This window comes from Petromyzon marinus, unplaced genomic scaffold (genome assembly GCF_048934315.1).
Source record: "Petromyzon marinus isolate PM22_M1 ecotype Great Lakes invasive population unplaced genomic scaffold, UKy_Petmar_22M1.pri1.0 PM_G_Scaffold_77, whole genome shotgun sequence".
In the NCBI taxonomy this organism is placed as follows: Eukaryota; Metazoa; Chordata; class Hyperoartia; order Petromyzontiformes; family Petromyzontidae; genus Petromyzon; species Petromyzon marinus.
The window spans coordinates 787538-808651 of NW_027423032.1; the positions used below are offsets into that span (position 1 = coordinate 787538).

The 21114-nt window shown below is 46.9% G+C and overlaps 1 protein-coding gene across 4 annotated transcripts in view; it reads left to right on the top strand.

Annotated features, from left to right (window-relative positions):
• The window catches only part of LOC116957685 (uncharacterized), a 48955-nt gene extending 28840 nt beyond the window's left edge, over positions 1-20115 (top strand). For 2 of the 4 annotated variants that reach the window (XM_076062895.1, XM_076062892.1), the window contains 7 exons: positions 2085-2192; positions 3555-3641; positions 5117-5182; positions 14193-14339; positions 15428-15505; positions 16767-16826; positions 18233-20115. In XM_076062895.1, coding sequence (XP_075919010.1) covers positions 2085-2192; positions 3555-3641; positions 5117-5182; positions 14193-14339; positions 15428-15505; positions 16767-16826; positions 18233-18430 — 744 coding nt within the window. In that variant the 3' untranslated portion in view covers positions 18431-20115. Of the gene's footprint in view, positions 1-1753; positions 1896-2084; positions 2193-3554; positions 3642-5116; positions 5183-14192; positions 14340-15427; positions 15506-16766; positions 16827-18232 lie in introns of those variants that run through there. The other 2 variants (XM_076062893.1, XM_076062894.1) reach the window with 2 other exon arrangements.
• Positions 20116-21114: the final 999 nt, after the last annotated feature.

Below are 21114 nucleotides of genomic sequence, written 5' to 3' on the forward strand. Positions count from 1 at the left end.
TTATCTGGCAACAAAACTGACACCTTTTTTTTTACAAGGAGTCATGTTTACATTGACCACAATACCTGCGGTCGGAACGCAAACACCAAACAACAACTCTGATAATGTATGTGGCACTGTCCTTGAAATTGATTGGTCCACACTCGAGACAGCTTTCTTTAGAGCCTCGTCTCACATTGGTGTTGGACCAGAAGACGCGTTCCGACCGCAGGTATTGTGGTCAATGTGAACATGACTCCTTGTAAAAAAGGTGTCAGTTTTGTTGCCAGATAAAAGGGTAAAAAAACAATTATCATATTTTGTTACTGGCAAATGAGGTTTCCAATAATGTATATTGACAAATGTTGTTTACCTCCAGTTTTAGTCTTGGTAAAAAAAATCGCATCGAGTATAATGTATAGTACGTTGGACTTCTTCCGTGCCGTACGTAGCCAACCGTGCTGATTGGAGGTGCGGGGGAAAGACAGCAAATGATGCGTTTCTGTGAGTCTGGATTTCTGTGTGAGTCTGTGGGTTTATGTGTGAGTCTGTGGGTTTATGTGTGAGTCTATGGGTTTATGTGTGAGTCTGTGGGTTTATGTGTGAGTCTGTGGGTTTATGTGTGAGTCTATGGGTTTATGTGTGAGTCTATGGGTTTCTGTGTGAGTCTATGGGTTTATGTGTGAGTCTGTGGGTTTATGTGTGAGTCTATGGGTTTCTGTGTGAGTCTGTGGGTTTATGTGTGAGTCTATGGGTTTGTGTGAGTCTATGGGTTTCTGTGAGTCTGTGGATTTCTGTGTGAGTCTGTTGGTTTCTGTGTGAGTCTATGGGTTTATGTGAGTCTGTGGGTTTATGTGTGAGTCTATAGGTTTATGTGTGAGTCTGTGGGTTTATGTGTGAGTCTATGGGTTTATGTGTGAGTCTGTGGGTTTATGTGAGTCTGTGGGTTTATGTGTGAGTCTGTGGGTTTATGTGTGAGTCTATGGGTTTATGTGCAAGTCTGTGGATTTCTGTGTGAGTCTGTGGATTTCTGTGTGAGTCTGTGGATTTCTGTGTGAGTCTGTGGATTTCTGTGTGAGTCTGTGTGTTTATGTGAGTCTGTGGATTTCTGTGTGAGTCTATGGGTTTATGTGTGAGTCTGAGGATTTCTGTGTGAGTCTATGGGTTTCTGTGTGAGTCTGTGGATTTCTGTGTGAGTCTGTGGATTTCTGTGTGAGTCTGGGTTTATGTGTGAGTCTGTGGATTTCTGTGTGAGTCTATGGGTTTCTGTGTGAGTCTGTGGATTTCTGTGTGAGTCTATGGGTTTATGTGTGAGTCTATGAGTTTATGTGTGAGTCTGTGGATTTCTGTGTGAGCCTATGGGTTTATGTGTGAGTCTGTGGATTTCTGTGTGAGTCTATGGGTTTACGTGCGAGTCTTCGTATGTACGTTGAACTTCTTCCGCGCCGTACGTAGCCAACCGTGCTGATCGGAGGTGCGGGGGGGGGACAGGACAACAACCCTAAACACAACAAAAAGCAGTTAATGCTAAAACTAATAAGAGTGCCATTTATTAAGTAAAAACCTCACCAAGTCTCGAGCTCTTTTCACCGATCACGTAAGAGTTCTGCTTGGAGATCGTTGGCCACGTCCCCATCATCCGTGAGCGTTTTGCGTCCGGTATATCAAAACCGGAGCGTCCGGCCAAAGATTCGCCGCTCACATGAGGGCAATTCATTCGCAGGTTTGCGCAACCTGATTTCCGTGTATTTTCTTGACCCCTCCTTATCAACAGAAGTTGGGTTCGGGGGGTTTCTGCAAACGATCAACGACCTTGGCCTTGCTTCGAAGGGTGCCGGATTCGCAGACAGCCAAACCCACCGCTCATGACGAAGAGGATGCTGCGTGTTGTCGCGTGCGAGCTGTGATTTACACAAGTGCGGTGGAGCCTAATGGTGCCGTGGCAGATGTTACGTTTCTACACGCGGAGCGTCAACTTGCGTCGATGTTATATATATAAAAAAGCGGCAAAGATTTTGCCTTCACGGCATTTCGTAATGAATTTCTTAACCGAGTCAAAATCCGAGGCGCATAGCGTGACCGTTGTTGAAATCTCCCTCTTCCAGATAAGATCCCGGAACATTTCAGCTGAGATTGAGGAGGCGAAAATCAGAGCGGAAGAAACCGCACAGTTCAAAATCACAGAAATGACTGCGGTGGTGGAAGAGTGGAAGGTAACGTGCGGAAGTTGGCACTTCGTCCTGGATACGCCCTCACATGTGTTTTTAAGCTGCTTCAAAATAACTGCAAAGTTTGTAAAAGGAAAATAAGGAAATGCCTTTTTGTCTTCTGATAGTTCATCGGCAGTGGTGGATTGTAAAATAACTTAGCACGCTCTGCAATGGCCCTCTTCTTAACAGCAACAGGAACATAATCTTGGTTCTTTCAGTAAAGTCACCACCACGTAGAAGGGAAACAATAAAATAATAAAAATATAAAACGATAAAATATATCACGACGTTTCGACTGCAACACAAGAAGCAATCATCATCAGGTGTGAAAACCACAGCAAGAACATTTGAAAACCACAGCAAGAAAATTTCAAATTGTTCTTGCTGTGATTTTCACACCTGATGATGATTGCGTCTTGTGTTGCAGTCGAAACGTCGTGAGAATTTTATTGTTTTATATTTTTTATTATTTTATTGTTTCCCTTCTACATGGTGGTGACTTTACCGAAAGAACCAAGAATATGAATCCCTGCAGTCACGAAAGCTTTAAATCGATATTTATATATATTATATGCCGGTGTTACCATCCGATTAATGCTGAACATCTTTTGCACCGTACGTAGCCAACCCGTGTTTACCGCAGGCGTAGGTGGGAGGACAACAGACTAAGCAGCAACAATTTGAATATTTCTTTATACTCCAGGAGGAATCAGATGAGCCGTAAAGCTCTTTTTCACAGATGTCCGGTAGAAATTAGTTTTTCCTCGAATCTAGATTTCAAAGTGAGTCGCTCCGGTAGCTTCCTAATATCAAAAGGGAGAGCGTTCTAGACGGCCCCTTCGTGTCTTATCTTGTTCCTCTTTGGGGCGGTTTTATTGACAGATGCGTTGGAGCTCTGTGAACGTACATTCGCCGGCGTTTATGTTTCAACTTACTTATCTTGCAGGTTTATTTATTTATTTTCAGCGGCGAGTCCGTCTTAGAATTTTCGAAGCGCCGTCTTCCGCCCCTACAGTGTTCGCGACATGTTCGCAAGATAACATCGAGACGCAATTTTAACCGTAGCCCAAGCACACACACACATCTACAAGTGTTACATCTACAAGTGTTACATCTACAAGTGTTACACACACATCTACAAGTGTTACATCTACAAGTGTTACATCTACAAGTGTTACATCTACAAGTGTTACATCTACAAGTGTTACATCTACAAGTGTTACATCTACAAGTGTTACACACACATCTACAAGTGTTACACACACATCTACAAGCATTTCCTGAGTGTTTTGTGCAGTTGGTAAATGCCGTTAAAATGTTTCGCGATTATTTTTTTTGTTTTTCGCGGCGATCCCTGACGTAAAGCGCGAGTGTGACCGGAAGCTGGAAGCTAAAGACTATTCTTCTCTCGACCACAAATATCAGGAAGCACTTGAACGTGCGCGAACGTCGGTAAGTTTCCCGTTTGTTGCACCATTTGCTTGGATCTTCCCCATTCGGTGAATCGTCGTTGGGAGTCGCCGCGCTCACGTTCACCCCAGCCTCACGATCCCCGGTGACGCTGTGGCAGGCGAGCCACGTTGCCAAGTCACGCAGCAGATTAAAGACTCATCGTAGAAACACAACGGTGACATATTCTTGGTTCTTTCGGTAAAGTCACGTTGAAGGGAAACAATAAAATAATAATTTTGTTTTTTATATATTTTTTATTGTTTCCCTTCTACGTGGTGACTTTTCCGAAAGAACCAAGAATGTGAATCACTGCAGTCACGAAAGCTTTAAATCAGAACGGTGACAATTTGGTGAAGGCAGAGCGAGCGCTCCGTTTTGCACGGTCGCACACCGCGTACAAATCTAACCGAGAGACGGTCCGCTCAGTTGCGTTACCCGTGAAACACTCCACGGATCTGCAGTTCAATTATCGTGAAAGTAGTCGACACTGAGATGCACGCAGAGACACAGAGACAGAGATTCCCCACCGTGTAGCCTTAACAGACTGCAGGGGCAAGTGCTGTTAGCGAGTAGCAGCACCTATGAAGGCCGGAACGGCACACGAGGGGGTGGGTGACCGGCGCCACGCCCGACCGCCTTTGTCTCCCCAGTGCTCACGATGTTTACTACACACCGCTACACCAGGTACTCATTTGAGCTTGAGTCGACCTAGGGGAGACCCAGGACCGGTTCAGATAATCGTCACTGACGGTGTTGGCCGCGGGGTTCGTAGCGCGACGCACTAACCGCTACGCTACCGCTCCCCACTCTTCTGAGATACTGAGCCACGTGACAGACACACAGATAGGGAGGCACAGAAACACGTACAGAGATGCACGTGAAGTTTCCTTGAGTAGCTTATAATGTAATAGATTTTTACCCTTTTGTCTGGCACCAAAACTGACACCTTTATACAAGGGATCATGTTTGCAATAACCACAACACAAGCAGTCAAAATGCAAACAAAAGAGACAACTCTGATAATAATATGCACTGTCCTTGAATTTGATTGGTCCACACCCGAAACGGCTTTTCGTGGAGACTAAGGGCCAAAAGGCGTCATCTGGTCCAACACCAGTGGAGACTAGGCTCTATGAAAAGCCGTTTCGGGTGTGGACCAATCAATTTCAAGGACAGTGCCAATATCATTATCAGAGTTGTCTCTTTTTGTTTGCATTTTGACTGATTGTGTTGTGGTTATTGCAAACATGATGCCTTGTATAAAGGTGTCAGTTTTTTGTGCCAGATAAAAGGGTAAAAACCTATTACTATATCTTGCTACTGGCAAAGGAGGTCTCATAGTGTAGCTTATAATGCGTGTGTCGTTCATATCCCCAGTGGCGCCTGCGTTACAGACGAGGCTCTTGGCGTGTGTACAAAACTCAAGCGTGCGATGTCAATCACCGTGACGTTTTTTGTTTGTGTACGAAAAACAGAACAAGGCTCAGTCTGATGAAATGAGAGCAGAGATAGCGAAGTTAAAGGAAGAGTTGAAGCGGAAGGTAACTTGTAACCGCAGTTGGGGAGACACTCACACAGGGAGACACAGAGAGACACGGAGACACACAGGGAGACACAGAGACAGAGACACGGAGACACAGGGAGACAGAGAGACACGGAGACACTCACATGGAGACACACAGGGAGACACAGAGAGACATGGAGACACACAGGGAGACACAGACACGGAGACACTCACAGGGAGACACACAGAGAGACACGGAGACACACAGAGACACGGAGACACAGAGAGACAACCACAGAGACACGGAGACAGAGAGACAGACAGAGACACTGAGACAGACACAGAGACAGAGACAATCACAGAGAAAACCACAGAGACACGGAGACAGAGACAACCAAAGAGAGAGACAACCACAGAGACACTTAGACAGAGAGACAACCACAGAGACAGAGAGACAGCCACAGAGACAAAGACGGAGACAGAGAGACAGCCACAGAGACACTGATACACTCACAGAGAGACAACCACAGAGACACGGAGACACTCACAGAGAGACAACCACAGAGACAGAGACACGGAGACAGAGAGACAACCACAGAGACACGGAGACACTCACAGAGAGACAACCACAGAGACACGGAGACAGACAACCACAGAGACACTGAGACACTCACAGAGAGACAACCACAGAGACACTGAGACAGAGAGACAACCACACACAGAGACAGAGACACGGACTCTCACAGAGAGACAGCCACAGAGACACTGAGACAGAGACACTGAGACACTCAGAGAGACAACCACAGAGACACTGAGACACTCACAGAGAGACAACCACAGAGACAGAGACAGAGAGACAGCCACAGAGACACGGAGACACTCACAGAGAGACAACCACAGAGACAGAGACACGGAGATAGAGAAGACAGCCACAGAGACACGGAGACAGAGACACGGAGACACAGAGAGACAACCACAGAGACAGAGAGACAGCCACAGAGACACGGAGACAGAGAGACAGCCACAGAGACACGGAGACAGAGACACAGATACAGAGAGACAGAGTGACCAGGGTTCGGGCAGTTAACTAACCCCTGGTCTCTCTCCCACTTGAGTAAACAATGTCCTTGCTGTGGTTGTCACACCTGATGATGATTGCTTGTGTTGCAATCGAAACGTCGTGATTTATTTCAATGTTTTTATTTCATATTTTTATCACCCACCACGTGACTTTACCGAAAGTCACAAAGAGTCTGGCTCCCTTCTAGATTTGAATCTTTCGTGACTGCAAGGATCCATACTCTTTGGTTCTATTCGGTAAAGTCACATAGGTAAAAAAATAAAACATCAAAAATCACGACGTTTCGGCCACAACACAAGCGGCCTTCATCAGGTGAAGGGTCCAGACTGTCTCGAGGACAGCGCTGGAGTGAAACACAGCCACGCTCAGACCGCGGACCTTTAAGCTGTGTGAGAGTAATTAAGGTGCCTTGACAAAAGGAATTAGCGTAAAAATTAGCATTTAATAGGCGGACTTAGCATGATGAAAGGTGGGCAGAGGGTCAACCTGTGCAGGCTGGCGAGGGGGCAAGGTGGAGTCCACATGCTGGTGGTGGTGTGAAAAGGGATTTTTTTAAGAAGCCGCAAAAGTTTGGGGTACCACTACTTGAAAAAATATACTGGCTCCCGCTTGCCGATGGAACTCGCCCCTCAAATGAGCCCGCAGCTTCGCCGTGGCGATTTGATTTCTCGCGTTCATCCCCGTGGGGAAGCCAACATTGACGTGTCGCAGCCGACCCGAAGTCGCCGGCGTCGCGCGCCCGAAACGTCGTGATTTAATTTATTTTGTTTTCTGCCTACCGCGTGACTTTTACCCAAAGAACCAAAGAGCGTGGGTCCCTGCGGTCGCGACAACTTCAAGTCCAGATTTTTCTGGGTCTCTACTCGATGAGTCGGGCTCGTTAAATAAATCCCGCTGCGTTAGGCGCCGATGTTCGGCGTTTGCGATCGGCACAGCACCCCTGTAGCCTGCGAGACCTAAATGTGGGATCTTTGTCTGTGTGTCGTGTGATCTGCAAGACTCCACTCCTACAGCCTGCGAGACCTAAATGTGGGATCTTTGTCTGTGTGTCCGTGTGACCTACAATCACTCCTGTAGCCTGCGAGACCTAAATGTGGGATCTTTGTCTGTGTGTCGTGTGACCTTCAAGACTTCACTCCTACAGCCTGCGAGACCTAAATGTGGGATCTTTGTCTGTGTGACCTACAAGACTTCACTCCTACAGCCTGCGAGACCTAAATGTGGGATCTTTCTCTGTGTGTCGTGTGATCTACAAGACTTCACCCCTACAGCCTGCGAGACCTAAATGTGGGATCTTTGTGTCGTGTGATCTTCAAGACTTCACCCCTGTAGCCTGGGAGACCTAAATGTGGGATCTTTGTCCGTGTGTCGTGTGACCTTCAAGACTTCACTCCTACAGCCTGCGAGACCTAAATGTGGGATCTTTGTCCGTGTGTCGTGTGATCTACAAGACTTCACTCCTACAGCCTGCGAGACCTAAATGTGGGATCTTTGTGTGTCGTGTGACCTTCAAGACTTCACTCCTACAGCCTGCGAGACCTAAATGTGGGATCTTTGTCTGTGTGTCGTGTGATCTACAAGACTTCACCCCTACAGCCTGCGAGACCTAAAAGGGGATCTTTGTCTGTGTGTCGTGTGATCTTAAAGACTTCACCCCTGTAGCCTGGGAGACCTAAATGTGGGATCTTTGTCTGTGTGTCCGTGTGACCTACAAGACTTCACTCCTACAGCCTGCAAGACTTAAATGTGGGATCTTTGTCTGTGTGTCCGTGTGATCTTCAAGACTTCACCCCTACTGCCTGCGAGACCTAAATGTGGGATTTTTGTGTGTCGTGTGACCTTCAAGACTTCACTCCTACAGCCTGCGAGACCTAAATGTGGGATCTTTGTCTGTGTGTCGTGTGATCTGCAAGACTCCACTCCTACAGCCTGCGAGACCTAAATGTGGGATCTTTGTCTGTGTGTCCGTGTGACCTACAATCACTCCTGTAGCCTGCGAGACCTAAATGTGGGATCTTTGTCTGTGTGTCGTGTGATCTACAAGACTTCACCCCTACAGCCTGCGAGACCTAAATGTGGGATCTTTGTCTGTGTGTCGTGTGATCTTAAAGACTTCACCCCTGTAGCCTGGGAGACCTAAATGTGGGATCTTTGTCTGTGTGTCCGTGTGACCTACAAGACTTCACTCCTACAGCCTGCAAGACTTAAATGTGGGATCTTTGTCTGTGTGTCCGTGTGATCTTCAAGACTTCACCCCTACTGCCTGCGAGACCTAAATGTGGGATTTTTGTGTGTCGTGTGACCTTCAAGACTTCACTCCTACAGCCTGCGAGACCTAAATGTGGGATCTTTGTCTGTGTGTCGTGTGATCTGCAAGACTCCACTCCTACAGCCTGCGAGACCTAAATGTGGGATCTTTGTCTGTGTGTCCGTGTGACCTACAATCACTCCTGTAGCCTGCGAGACCTAAATGTGGGATCTTTGTCTGTGTGTCGTGTGATCTACAAGACTTCACCCCTACAGCCTGCGAGACCTAAATGTGGGATCTTTGTCTGTGTGTCGTGTGATCTGCAAGACTTCACTCCTACAGCCTGCGAGACCTAAATGTGGGATCTTTGTGTGTCGTGTGACCTGCAAGACTTCACTCTTGTAGCCTGCGAGACCTAAATGTGGGATCTTTGTCTGTGTGTCGTGTGATCTACAAGACTTCACCCCTGTAGCCTGCGAGACCTAAATGTGGGATCTCTGTCTGTGTGTCGTGTGATCTACAAGACTTCACTCCTACAGCCTGCGAGACCTAAATGTGGGATCTTTGTGTGTTGTGTGATCTACAAGACTTCACCCCTGTAGCCTGCGAGACCTAAATGTGGGATCTTTGTGTGCCCGTGTGATCTGCAAGACTTCACTCCTACAGCCTGCGAGACCTAAATGTGGGATCTCTGTGTGTCGTGTGACCTTCAAGACTTCACTCCTACAGCCTGCGAGACCTAAATGTGGGATCTTTGTCTGTGTGTCCTGTGATCTGCAAGACTTCACTCCTACAGCCTGCGATACCTAAATGTGGGATCATTGTCTGCGTGTCGTGTGACCTTCAAGACTTCACTCCTGTAGCCTGCGAGACCTAAATGTGGGATCTTTATGTGTCGTGTGATCTACAAGACTTCACTCCTACAGCCTGCGAGACCTAAATGTGGGATCTTTGTCTGTGTGTCGTGTGATCTACAAGACTTCACTCCTACAGCCTGCGAGACCTAAATGTGGGATCTTTGTGTGTTGTGTGATCTACAAGACTTCACTCCTGTAGCCTGCGAGACCTAAATGTGGTATCTTTGTCTGTGTGTCGTGTGATCTACAAGACTTCACTCCTACAGCCTGCGAGACCTAAATGTGGGATCTTTGTCTGTGTGTCGTGTGATCTACAAGACTTCACTCCTACAGCCTGCGAGACCTAAATGTGGGATCTTTGTGTGTTGTGTGATCTACAAGACTTCACTCCTGTAGCCTGCGAGACCTAAATGTGGGATCTTTGTCTGTGTGTCGTGTGATCTACAAGACTTCACTCCTACAGCCTGCGAGACCTAAATGTGGGATCTTTGTCTGTGTGTCGTGTGACCTTCAAGACTTCACTCCTGTAGCCTGCGAGACCTAAATGTGGGATCTTTATGTGTCGTGTGATCTACAAGACTTCACTCCTACAGCCTGCGAGACCTAAATGTGGGATCTTTGTGTGCCCGTGTGATCTGCAAGACTTCACTCCTACAGCCTGCGAGACCTAAATGTGGGATCTTTGTCTGTGTGTCGTGTGACCTTCAAGACTTCACTCCTGTAGCCTGCGAGACCTAAATGTGGGATCTTTATGTGTCGTGTGATCTACAAGACTTCACCCCTGTAGCCTGCGAGACCTAAATGTGGGATCTTTGTGTGCCCGTGTGATCTGCAAGACTTCACTCCTACAGCCTGCGAGACCTAAATGTGGGATCTCTGTGTGTCGTGTGACCTTCAAGACTTCACTCCTACAGCCTGCGAGACCTAAATGTGGGATCTTTGTCTGTGTGTCCTGTGATCTGCAAGACTTCACTCCTACAGCCTGCGATACCTAAATGTGGGATCATTGTCTGCGTGTCGTGTGACCTTCAAGACTTCACTCCTGTAGCCTGCGAGACCTAAATGTGGGATCTTTATGTGTCGTGTGATCTACAAGACTTCACTCCTACAGCCTGCGAGACCTAAATGTGGGATCTTTGTCTGTGTGTCGTGTGATCTACAAGACTTCACTCCTACAGCCTGCGAGACCTAAATGTGGGATCTTTGTGTGTTGTGTGATCTACAAGACTTCACTCCTGTAGCCTGCGAGACCTAAATGTGGTATCTTTGTCTGTGTGTCGTGTGATCTACAAGACTTCACTCCTACAGCCTGCGAGACCTAAATGTGGGATCTTTGTCTGTGTGTCGTGTGATCTACAAGACTTCACTCCTACAGCCTGCGAGACCTAAATGTGGGATCTTTGTGTGTTGTGTGATCTACAAGACTTCACTCCTGTAGCCTGCGAGACCTAAATGTGGGATCTTTGTCTGTGTGTCGTGTGATCTACAAGACTTCACTCCTACAGCCTGCGAGACCTAAATGTGGGATCTTTGTCTGTGTGTCGTGTGACCTTCAAGACTTCACTCCTGTAGCCTGCGAGACCTAAATGTGGGATCTTTGTCTGTGTGTCGTGTGATCTACAAGACTTCACTCCTGTAGCCTGCGAGACCTAAATGTGGGATCTTTGTCTGTGTGTCGTGTGATCTACAAGACTTCACTCCTACAGCCTGCGAGACCTAAATGTGGGATCTTTGTGTGTTGTGTGATCTACAAGACTTCACTCCTGTAGCCTGCGAGACCTAAATGTGGTATCTTTGTCTGTGTGTCGTGTGATCTACAAGACTTCACTCCTACAGCCTGCGAGACCTAAATGTGGGATCTTTGTCTGTGTGTCGTGTGATCTACAAGACTTCACTCCTACAGCCTGCGAGACCTAAATGTGGGATCTTTGTGTGTTGTGTGATCTACAAGACTTCACTCCTGTAGCCTGCGAGACCTAAATGTGGGATCTTTGTCTGTGTGTCGTGTGATCTACAAGACTTCACTCCTACAGCCTGCGAGACCTAAATGTGGGATCTTTGTCTGTGTGTCGTGTGACCTTCAAGACTTCACTCCTGTAGCCTGCGAGACCTAAATGTGGGATCTTTATGTGTCGTGTGATCTACAAGACTTCACTCCTGTAGCCTGCGAGACCTAAATGTGGGATCTTTGTGTGCCCGTGTGATCTGCAAGACTTCACTCCTACAGCCTGCGAGACCTAAATGTGGGATCTTTGTCTGTGTGTCGTGTGACCTTCAAGACTTCACTCCTGTAGCCTGCGAGACCTAAATGTGGGATCTTTATGTGTCGTGTGATCTACAAGACTTCACCCCTGTAGCCTGCGAGACCTAAATGTGGGATCTTTGTGTGCCCGTGTGATCTGCAAGACTTCACTCCTACAGCCTGCGAGACCTAAATGTGGGATCTCTGTGTGTCGTGTGACCTTCAAGACTTCACTCCTACAGCCTGCGAGACCTAAATGTGGGATCTTTGTCTGTGTGTCCTGTGATCTGCAAGACTTCACTCCTACAGCCTGCGATACCTAAATGTGGGATCATTGTCTGCGTGTCGTGTGACCTTCAAGACTTCACTCCTGTAGCCTGCGAGACCTAAATGTGGGATCTTTATGTGTCGTGTGATCTACAAGACTTCACTCCTACAGCCTGCGAGACCTAAATGTGGGATCTTTGTCTGTGTGTCGTGTGATCTACAAGACTTCACTCCTACAGCCTGCGAGACCTAAATGTGGGATCTTTGTGTGTTGTGTGATCTACAAGACTTCACTCCTGTAGCCTGCGAGACCTAAATGTGGTATCTTTGTCTGTGTGTCGTGTGATCTACAAGACTTCACTCCTACAGCCTGCGAGACCTAAATGTGGGATCTTTGTCTGTGTGTCGTGTGATCTACAAGACTTCACTCCTACAGCCTGCGAGACCTAAATGTGGGATCTTTGTGTGTTGTGTGATCTACAAGACTTCACTCCTGTAGCCTGCGAGACCTAAATGTGGGATCTTTGTCTGTGTGTCGTGTGATCTACAAGACTTCACTCCTACAGCCTGCGAGACCTAAATGTGGGATCTTTGTCTGTGTGTCGTGTGACCTTCAAGACTTCACTCCTGTAGCCTGCGAGACCTAAATGTGGGATCTTTGTCTGTGTGTCGTGTGATCTACAAGACTTCACTCCTGTAGCCTGCGAGACCTAAATGTGGGATCTTTGTCTGTGTGTCGTGTGATCTACAAGACTTCACTCCTGTAGCCTGCGAGACCTAAATGTGGGATCTTTGTCTGTGTGTCGTGTGATCTACAAGACTTCACTCCTACAGCCTGCGAGACCTAAATGTGGGATCTTTGTCCGTGTGTCGTGTGATCTACAAGACTTCACTCCTACAGCCTGCGAGACCTAAATGTGGGATCTTTGTCTGTGTGTCGTGTGATCTACAAGACTTCACTCCTACAGCCTGCGAGACCTAAATGTGGGATCTTTGTGTGTTGTGTGATCTACAAGACTTCACTCCTACAGCCTGCGAGACCTAAATGTGGGATCTTTGTCTGTGTGTCGTGTGACCTTCAAGACTTCACTCCTGTAGCCTGCGAGACCTAAATGTGGGATCTTTGTCTGTGTGTCGTGTGATCTACAAGACTTCACTCCTGTAGCCTGCGAGACCTAAATGTGGGATCTTTGTCTGTGTGTCGTGTGATCTACAAGACTTCACTCCTACAGCCTGCGAGACCTAAATGTGAGATCTTTGTCCGTGTGTCGTGTGATCTACAAGACTTCACTCCTGTAGCCTGCGAGACCTAAATGTGGGATCTTTGTCTGTGTGTCGTGTGATCTACAAGACTTCACTCCTACAGCCTGCGAGACCTAAATGTGGGATCTTTGTCCGTGTGTCGTGTGATCTACAAGACTTCACTCCTACAGCCTGCGAGACCTAAATGTGGGATCTTTGTCTGTGTGTCGTGTGATCTACAAGACTTCACTCCTACAGCCTGCGAGACCTAAATGTGGGATCTTTGTGTGTTGTGTGATCTACAAGACTTCACTCCTACAGCCTGCGAGACCTAAATGTGGGATCTTTGTCTGTGTGTCGTGTGACCTTCAAGACTTCACTCCTGTAGCCTGCGAGACCTAAATGTGGGATCTTTGTCTGTGTGTCGTGTGATCTACAAGACTTCACTCCTGTAGCCTGCGAGACCTAAATGTGGGATCTTTGTCTGTGTGTCGTGTGATCTACAAGACTTCACTCCTACAGCCTGCGAGACCTAAATGTGAGATCTTTGTCCGTGTGTCGTGTGATCTACAAGACTTCACTCCTACAGCCTGCGAGACCTATATGTGGGATCTTTGTCTGTGTGTCGTGTGACCTACAATACTTCACTCCTACAGCCTGCGAGACCTAAATGGGGGATCTTTGTCCGTGTGTCGTGTGACCTACAAGACTCCACTCCTGTAGCCTGCGAGACCTAAATGTGGGATCTTTGTCTGTGTGTCGTGTGACCTACAAGACTTCACTCCTGTAGCCTGCGAGACCTAAATGTGGGATCTTTGTCTGTGTGTCCTGTGATCTGCAAGACTTCACTCCTACAGCCTGCGAGACCTAAATGTGGGATCTTTGTCTGTGTGTCGTGTGATCTGCAAGAATTCACTCCTACAGCCTGCGAGACCTAAATGTGGGATCTTTGTCCGTGTGTCGTGTGACCTTCAAGACTTCACTCCTACAGCCTGCGAGACCTAAATGTGGGATCTTTGTCTGTGTGTCGTGTGATCTACAAGACTTCACTCCTACAGCCTGCGAGACCTAAATGGGGGATCTTTGTCTGTGTATCGTGTGATCTGCAAGACTCCACCTTTGCCCGCACCAGCAACAGTGGCCAATTCGGCTTCCAAGGGCGTTCGCGAGCCCCTTGCCACGGCGAAGATGGTGAATAAAAAGCGAAAGTCACCCTACAGGTCGGACTTTGAGAGCTCGGAAGGCATGGATTTGACGGTGAGTTAACGCGACCGCTTTGATCGAGATTCTTTGGACGCCGCAATGGGACTCGATCCACTCTCGTAGGGGAAGGAGCGGCTCGCTTGACCCCACGGATGATTCGCCTCATGCCAGGGTCACTTGTGGATGTTCGTGCTGATTCGAGGCATTCCTCCTAATGTACGGCGCGCAGTCAAAACACTCAACGCCGGAACAACTGGGGGGAGAGCCTTTCCCGTTATGGGGGCTGACTGGCATGCCGCAGATAATTAAACATTTGCTATAATCTAATGAAAATAGTTGCTTGATAATTGCATGGCTGTGTAATTGGAATCTTAAGGCATTAATTTGACAATTGGCCTTAAAATATAAATTTTTAATAAAACAAACAATCTCTACTCTGCAGTTTAATGCTAGTCTCCATCACCATGAAGCGGAACGAAAGGCTGAGGTCACTGGGTGCGTGGAGGTGGAATAAACATCGTGGCGAGCTTGAAGCATTTTGTTAAATAACCGTAGGATGGATGTGCCAGAGACGGAGCGCTCACAAAGCATGCCCGTGACCAGGGGGACGGGTTTCTGAATTCTCAAACATCTCAACGTGCAACACCTCGACGCAGATTTCAGATTTGCCCATGCGATGCGCGGACGGGAGAACTGATTTTTTTTTTGTAAAGTAAATTACGTAAAAAAAATTTCAGGAAGCCTTTTGTCTTAACGCCGTATTCCAGCAAGGCCGAATATGTTTTGTTAAATTGTAGGATCTTTTACGAACATGGATTGACTCTTCCTTATAAACAAACTGCCAAATCGCTTTTTTCCGTGGCGCTAACGTTTTAAAAATAAATAAATGCAAGCACCGTTTATAAATAAATAAATACAAACCGACACTTCTTTCAAATGTTTCTTGCCATTGGTTTTTTCATACCTGATGACTACCGTTTGCGTTACGGTCGAAACGTGAGAATTTTTTTTATTGTTTTACGTATATTTTATCGTTTCCCTTCAACGTGACTTCACCGAAAGAGCTAAGGGTATGAATCGCTGCAGTCACGAAAGCTTTACATCAAGATTTATCGTCGTCGATATTTACGAATGCTCGTTAGGCGGATGAACAGCTGAGAGAAAGTGCGTCTGGCGCGATGCCGCCCAAGCGAACCGGCAAGGCCAGGGCAGCAGGCAAGGTGAGAGTCTCCGACGTCTTCCTCATGTGGATGTCGAGGTTTCGCTGATGCGGCACCAATGGTGCCTGGACCAGGTTCAACCTGAACTGTTTATGTCACATGCTAGTCCCTCACGTTAACATCATGCTAATCTCCCAGTTACATGCTAGTCCCTTACGTTAGCATCATGCTAATCTCCCAGTTACATGCTAATTCATCACATTAACATCCTGTTAATCTCCCAGTTACATGCTAATTCTTCACACTAACATCCTGCTAATCTCCCAGTTACATGCTAATTTATGACTTTAACATCCTACTAATCTCCCAGTTACATGTTAGTCCCTCACATTAGCATCATGCTAATCTCCCAGTTACATGCTAATTCCTCACATTAACATCCTGCTAATCTCCCAGTTACATGCTAATTCATCACATTAACATCATGCTAATCTCCCAGTTACATGCTAATTCCTCACATTAACATCCTGCTAATCTCCCAGTTACATGCTAATTCCTCACAATAACATGTTAATCTCCCAGTTACATGCTAGTCCCTCACGTTAACATCATGCTAATCTCCCAGTTACATGCTAATTCCTCACATTAACATCATGCTAATCTCCCAGTTACATGCTAATTCATCACATTAACATCATGCTAATCTCCCAGTTACATGCTAATTCCTCACATTAACATCATGCTAATCTCCCAGTTACATGCTAATTTGTCACTTTAACACCCTGCTAATCCAACACATTAACACAGCTACTTCAATGCTAAATCCTTCTGTTGATATGTAAACTCCTTTGTCAAGGTGCTCTGCTCCTCCCTCCCAGCTTAAAAGACGCTGCCAAGCTTAGCGGTGTTCACTGGAGCGCCGTCTTCCCGACAGTTCTGTTGCTTCACCTGAGGACGGCTGCTTGTGTTGTGGCCGAAACGTCGCCCCCCCCGGCTCCGTCGCCCCCCCCCCCCCCCCCCGAATGAGCTGTTTTAATGAATGGGATTGATTACTTCAAGTGACTTCACTTTTAATGGAAACAATTTCCTCAACTGAATATCCGTAACCGGGGCCTTGAAACGACTCAGGCAAGCTTTGAAACGTGGCTGTGCCAAGTTGCAGCAGCTACGTCATTGAGGCATTTGTGGAATGAAATTGGTCGTGGCTGGAGTGCACGCGGTGTGGCAAAATGTGGTTGGAGGAGGTGAACCTAGAAATTGATTTGACCTCTGAAGCTGCCCAAGTTAATTTGTTTCTAATCACTGTTTACATTTCCCTCAGAACCTTGGTGATGCCGAGGGGTCAGGTGACTCCGATGACGATGACACGGACACAATCCGAGTGAGGCTTTACCACTACACTTTAAATTTTTGGCAAAATTGTTCGTGGCAAATGTTGAATATACCTTGCGGGGGTCTGCTAACGATATCAGGTGTTGCTGCGAAGTTGCCGAGGATATGCCTGCATAGTATTGGATTCATATTCTTGGTTTTTTCGGTAAAAATAAAACAACACGAAAGTTTGTTTTATTTCTTCTATTGTCCACTTGTCTCATTGCATTGCTTCTAGGCGTCTCATTCCCAGTCCGCGTATAGCAGCGTCACTTCTATTGTCTGCTTATCTCATTGCATTGCTTCTAGGCGTCTCATTCCCAGTCCACGTATAGCAGCGTCACTTCTATTGTCTGCTTATCTCATTGCATTGCTTCTAGACGGTCGCTCCCATTCCTAGTCCGCGTATTGCAGCGTCAATGCCGGTCACCCGATCGGTCACCCACCCAATTCAAGCCAACAATTTTTACCAATCTTTAAAAGGGCCCACTCTTGTCAAATCTCAGACGCCAAGCAGGGTTTAGCCGGTGCAATACTTGCATGGGAGACTGCTGGGGACTACCAGGCTTGGCCTACGAGGTGGTCAGGAGATGGCAGTGCAGCCATGGATTCTTGAATCTATCAAGTGTGGAGCTTTTGAGTGCTCCCCCTCCCCCCCTCTTTTATGTAAACGCTGTTTAATGTTTGCAATAATATTGTGTTCGTGTCAGACGTTTGGAGCCCTCGTTTTCACGCTTCTACATTCTTGTTTTTGTGGCATGGAGACTCCCGTCGGCCGTAATCATTCCACTTTCCGGACGGAGGCCTCCCCGCGCAATCGCCACCTCTCTCGCGATCCTGCAGATCTATAACGATCCACACTTAGCGCCTGTGCACGCGGGGCTCAACTCGTCGCTCCGTCTCCTCGGTTGGCGCCGCCTCGGCCGAGTATTTTCCGTTGGGCGCCGCTCCGGTCCGTTTTTTCCCAGACCATCGTCCCATCGTCCCTCTCCTGCCCAGGCCGGCTTCTCTCGACAGTTTGAACGACGTCACGAACCCCCGTGTGTATCATCCGACCCTCGTGTTGTCCGTGCAGTACGTGCGTGTGTTGAACTTCTTTGGCACCACGGTGCGTCGCCACGAACCCCGTGTACATTATCTGACCCTCGTGTTGTCCGTACGTACGTACGTACGTGCGTACGTACGTGTTGAACTTCTTTGGCACCACCGCGCGTAGCCAACCGTGCCAATCGGAGGAGGTGCGGGCTGGACGGACGACGAAAACGTTGCTCCTTTCACCGTCTCTCGGCGTGATCCCAAGCGGAGCATCTCGCCGTGCTTCTTTACGAGCGCCTCTGCGTTTGCGTCCCCGCGTCTTTGCGGCCGTTAACGATGGCGGTGTTGTCGTGGCGTCTCCGATGTGTCCGCTTGTCGCAGGCGAGCGAGGTCTCAAGAAAAGCCGCGTCGACGAGAAAGGTGAAACGAGGGAGGATGGTCCCTGCGTTGCCTCCCGGCAAGCGTCCTGCAAAAGAGTGGGGCAACATCTTTGACTGGTTTGAGGATCCAGACGTCGACGCTTTTGAACCCGAGGATTTTAAAATAAGCGGGGGTTTTTTTCGAGCGACGTCGTTTTGACGTTGTTTTGACGTTTTGACGTTGCTTTGACGTTGTAACGTTGTTTTAACGTTGTTTTAACGTTGTTTTGGCGTTTTAACGTTGTTTTGACGTCGTTTTGACGTCGTTTTAACGTCGTTTTGACGTTTTGAGGTCGTTTTGACGTCGCTTTGACGTCGTTTTGACGTCGTTTTGACGTCGTTTTGACGTCGCTTTGACGTCATTTTGACGTCATTTTGACGTCGTTTTGACGTCGCTTTGACGTCGCTTTGATGTCGTTTTGACGTCGTTTTGACGTCGTTTTGACGTCGTTTTGACGTTTTAACGTTGCTTTAACGTTGTTTTGACGTCGTTTTAACGTTGTTTTGACGTTTTAACGTTGTTTTGACGCTGTTTTAACATTGTTTTAACGTTTTAACGCTATGTTTTGCGTTTAATGTTCTTGGAGAAATGGTGGCCAGGGTGGAGACTTTTAGCCACCGCGGTTAAAATGTTTTGGGTGTTCAGTTTTAAGTAAGTGTCTTTCTGTTGATTTAAAGCTTTCGTGACTGCAGTGATTTATATTCTTGGTTCTTTCGGTAAAGTCACCACCGCGTAGAAGGGAAACAATAAAATAATAAAAATATAAAACAATACAATTCTCACGAAGTTTGGACTGCAACACAAGAAGCAATCATCATCAGGTGTGAAAACCACAGCAAGAACATTTGGAATAAGTGGCGGTGAAAAATTTTTCTTGCTGTGGTGTTCACACCTGATGATGATTGCTTCTTTTGTTGCAGTCGAAACGTCGTGAGAATTTTATTGTTTTATATTTTTATTATTTTATTGTTTATTTTATTGTTTCCCTTCTACGCGGCGGTGACTTTACCGAAAGTACCAATAATAATAAAAGTGTCTTTCACCAATTTTCAGAGAGGAGGCGGGGGGGGACACTTTCTCCCATAAGTTTGAGTCGGGCGGCCACACATTTGAAACCACAGCTGGGGTTGACAGCAGCATGATCATGATGATTGGGGGGGGGGGGGTGGGGTTTTCACATTTGTGTATTGTCGGGGGGGGGGGGCGCACATCAGAGGGCCGCGCTAAAGGCCGATCAGTGGCCGCCAGTGGCCTGCGGGCCTTGCAATGAAGAGCGAACTCTGTGTAGGTCGACGTTTGAAGGCCACGCCAGTCAAGTGGTGATTAAACAACAACAACAACAAGCTGGGTCATTCGGAATAGGCGACACATGGTTCACGTCGGTAGCAATGAACTGGCCATAAACTTATTTGGTTATTTCGGTAAAGTCACCACGTGGAATGAGAATAAATTAATAAATTAAAATAACACGATAAAATTCTCACGACGTTTCGGCCACAACACGAAACGTCGTGAGAATTTTATCGTGTTATTTTATCAATTTATTATTTTATTCTCATTCTACGCGGTGGTGACTTTTACCGAAAGAATCAAAGAAGATGAATCCTTGCAGTCACGAAAGCATTAAATCGAAATTTGGCCATGAACTGTTTAATAAAGACGCTTGGCAGAACAGGAGCAGTACAACGTCACGGACGGGCGTGGACTTTCGTGGTAATGTATACGTTGCGATTGTAAAGTAAATGTTCGTTTTGTTCCGTTCGTTGCTGTAATATCGCTTCATCGAGTGCCGTCCCGTAAGGGCGACGTCAAGCGTACGCTCGAAATTAAAGCGCTTAAAAATCTGCGAGCAATTCCGTACTGTTTTTTTTTTGTTTGTTCAGCGTAAGGAAATACATCGGGAAAGGTCGCGAGTTCAATTTCGATTTAAAGCTTTCGTGACTGCAAGGATTCATCTTCTTTGGTTCTTTCGGTAAAGTCACCACCGCGTAGAATGAGAATAAAATAATAAAATAACAAAATAAAATAACGCAATAAAATTCTCACGACGTTTCGGCCACAACACAAGCGGCCTTCATCAGGTGAAGGGACGAGACCTGTCTGGAGGACAGCGCTGTCGCGAGTTCGTTAAACCCCGTCGCGAGCGTCGACTCGGCCCCTTCGCAACTTTCGGCGTTGTTGACGTTCTTCTGGGATGGATGGTGGTGGGAATCCGGTTTCAAGTAAGCATCCACCCATTTTTTCGCCATATAGCATTGTGATATATAACGACTTATGGTTGGTAGCTTAGCTGATTGGAGAATATAGAGTTTATTGATAACATGAAGGTAATTTATATTTTAGTTTTTATTGGTTCACTATATAGTACTGTGAATAGCTCAGATGTGTAGTCATTTCTGTGACCAGTCACTAGCAAATCACCCAGTTATTTCAATGCTAAATTCGCCTAGTTATTTCAATGCTAAATTCTCCTGTTTTGATTTGTACTAAGTGCCTCGGTGAATGTGTATGCTCTGACTTCAACGTAACTATTTCTGTAGCAGTTACAAGCGAATGCCTTAATTTAGCTATTTCAATGCTAAATTCTATGCTAATTCCTTTTAACAATGGGTGCCTCTGCGGATGTGTATGCTTTAACTTTTAACATAGCTATTTCTGTGACCAGTCACAAGCTAATCATTCAGCCATTTCAATGCTAAATTTTATGCTAATTCCTTCGTCAAGGCTCTTTGTTCCTCTCACACAGCTTAAAAGCCGTGATCTGAACGTGGCTCTCTCACTCCAGCGCTGTCCTACCAGACAGTCTCGCTCCCTTCACCTGATGAAGGCCGCTTGTGTTGTGG